The sequence below is a fragment of the Micropterus salmoides genome, unplaced genomic scaffold (genome assembly GCF_014851395.1).
Source record: "Micropterus salmoides isolate LMB-PRFRI ecotype aquatic unplaced genomic scaffold, ASM1485139v1 Ms_hic_scaffold_5, whole genome shotgun sequence".
In the NCBI taxonomy this organism is placed as follows: domain Eukaryota; kingdom Metazoa; phylum Chordata; class Actinopteri; order Centrarchiformes; family Centrarchidae; genus Micropterus; species Micropterus salmoides.
This window is the reverse complement of record NW_024044237.1, coordinates 36,318,872-36,321,662: the sequence shown is the minus strand read 5'-3', so window position 1 is coordinate 36,321,662 and position 2,791 is coordinate 36,318,872. Positions and strand designations below refer to the sequence as shown.

Here is a 2,791-nt window from a genome sequence, read left to right as displayed (position 1 = left end):
ATTTAAACCCAGCAGACGTCTAAAAATTGGGAAATAAAAATTCTGGGGAGTAAAAACACGACAGCTGACATGAGTGTTATTTATGGATTACATTTCTGTGCAGTCCCTTTTATTCTCTCTGTCTAATTGGCACGGTGCTGGCTTGTTCTCGGGGCCGCGGCGCTGAAACTGGCGGCAGGGGGCCCATTCCTGCAAGCAGCCCCGGGTCTCCAGAGAGCGCTGAGGGATGAGGGTGTCTATGCACGTCCCCATAAAGGCTCCGGACCAAAGGCCTCTGCTGGATCTCAACTCACAGCTCCAGATGCAGGATCCTGGGAGGGCACTTATCACCTGTAATGAACAGAGGACAGGACGGACCCAGACACCTCCTCCCCACCTCCTCCTCCATCCAGTACTACACCCACTCCTCCTCCTTCTCCTCCATCCAGTACTATACCCACTCCTCCTCTTTCTCCTCCATCCAGCACTACACCCACTCCTCCTCCTTCTCTTCCATCCAGTACTATACCCACTCCTCCTCCTTCTCTTCCATCCAGTACTATACCCACTCCTCCTCTTTCTCCTCCATCCAGTACTACACCCACTCCTCCTCTTCCTCCTCCATCCAGCACTACACCCACACCTCCTCTTTCTCCTCCATCCAGTACTATACCCACTCCTCCTCTTTCTCCTCCATCCAGTACTATACCCACTCCTCCTCTTTCTCCTTAATCCAGTACTACACCCACTCCTCCTCTTCCTCCTCCATCCAGTACTACACCCCCACCTCCTCCTCTTCCTCCTCCATCCAGTACTATACCCACACCTCCTCCTCTTCCTCCTCCATCCAGTACTACACCCACTCCTCCTCCTTCTCTTCCATCCAGTACTATACCCACTCCTCCTCTTTCTCCTCCATCCAGCACTACACCCCCACCTCCTCCTCTTCCTCCTCCATCCAGTACTATACCCACACCTCCTCCTCTTCCTCCTCCATCCAGTACTACACCCACACCTCCTCCTTCTCCTCCATCCAGTACTACACCCACTCCTCCTCCTCTTCCTCCTCCATCCAGTACTATACCCACTCCTCCTCCTCCTCCTCCTCCTCCATCCAGTACTACACCCACTCCTCCTCCTTCTCTTCCATCCAGTACTATACCCACTCCTCCTCTTTCTCCTCCATCCAGCACTACACCCCCACCTCCTCCTCTTCCTCCTCCATCCAGTACTATACCCACACCTCCTCCTCTTCCTCCTCCATCCAGTACTACACCCACACCTCCTCCTTCTCCTCCATCCAGTACTACACCCACTCCTCCTCCTCCTCCTCCTCCATCCAGTACTATACCCACTCCTCCTCCTCCTCCTCCATCCAGTACTACACCCCCACCTCCTCCTCCTCCTCCTCCTCCAGCCCCTCTCGGGTGGAAAGTAACTAAGTACATTTACTAAAGCACCACGTTACTTGAACTTTACTTGAGTATATCAATTTTCTGATGCTGTATATTTCTCCTCCCCCTGCTCCTCCTGGTCGCCGGGCCTTCTCCAGGACTTTACTCCGGCCTGTTTTCTTTGGCCTGGACTCGCTCGTATCAACTGGACCCTGCGAAGGGAAATCAATCACCGCAGGCTCAACCTCCTCAATATGAACTAATTTGATTTCTGGGTTATAAGGCAATAAATAACTGCCATAAAACGACGACGCTCTGAGCCCTTTTCTTTCCTCCGTCCTCGGGACAAAACCCGTATTGTGCCGGCTCTAATTGACTGCAGGTTATTTTTCGTCCGGTCACATTCCAGCAAGTTTTATTTCTTAATGGACTCAAGTGGCGAGCGCCGCTAGTCGGACACGTAGAGTCGGACTGTCTGAGGGGCATCAGAGCCATCAGGTGTTTGGGTGGGTTAAGAGTAGATTAGGAGGGCGGTGTTGGAGGAGGGGGGGTTCTCTCTCGGGTCCCCGGGGTTCACTTCAGGATGTGTAACCTGATGTAATTGCAGGCATTAAGTGCAGCGAGGCCCCGGACAATCTCCCCCTTTGTGGAGTGAATTAAAGAATATTAGCTGCAGCGGCGGTAGCGGCCGCGGCAGCTAATGGACAGAAAATGGATTGGTGTGCAGTTTAGGGGGTCATTAGAATACAAAGCTGGTGTTAAAAGGGGGCTTGTCGCTGGCTTGAGTCCACGGTGAACTCTGGTGCTCGGGCTGTAAATCATGAGAGAGTTCCCTCTGTACTCTGCTCAGGGTGGAGGGGGAGGAGGAGGAAGGAGCTCCGAGCTGGCACTCACTCCGTTTCCTCTCCGTTTGGGGCGTCCACGCGACGATAATCCCACCCAGCCACCCACAGACCGCCCACGCGCTCTGTTTCCTGTTATTACAACAGGATTAGGGAGAAATTACCACAATTTTAGGCAAGTATGGAAACCCGTTTGTGCCAAGAAAAGAATAAAATGAATCATTAATAAATAAAATCCATCATAATTGTAATGTTTCCTGGTCAGAACAGGCAGTGATGACACTGAGTTACCAGAATCTGAATCAAAAGGAGCTTTATTGCCAAGTAGTTTTGGTGATAAGGTGCTACACGTATGGAATAAACAAATGCAAGTTATATAAGAACAATAAAATAATAGAGAAAAATAATACAACTATTTGCAGAGAAAGAACAACGTGGCAGATATTTACATGTGCATTATTCCGGTTTGTGTTGTGCAGACGTGTTGCAACGGGAGAGAGTATTCTGTACATACATATATAAATTGACAAAATATAAAAATATAGAACAACAACCATTAAATATTAACAACAAATA

At 50.1% G+C, this 2,791-nt stretch overlaps 1 protein-coding gene across 1 annotated transcript; it reads left to right on the top strand.

Moving 5' to 3' along the window:
- The first annotated feature begins 335 nt into the window (after positions 1–335).
- LOC119888450 (uncharacterized protein DDB_G0271670-like) lies at positions 336–1,421 on the top strand. Its single transcript, XM_038699003.1, has one exon. The coding sequence runs from the start codon at positions 336–338 to the stop codon at positions 1,419–1,421; it is 1,086 nt and encodes a 361-aa protein (XP_038554931.1).
- The last annotated feature ends 1,370 nt before the right edge of the window (positions 1,422–2,791 follow it).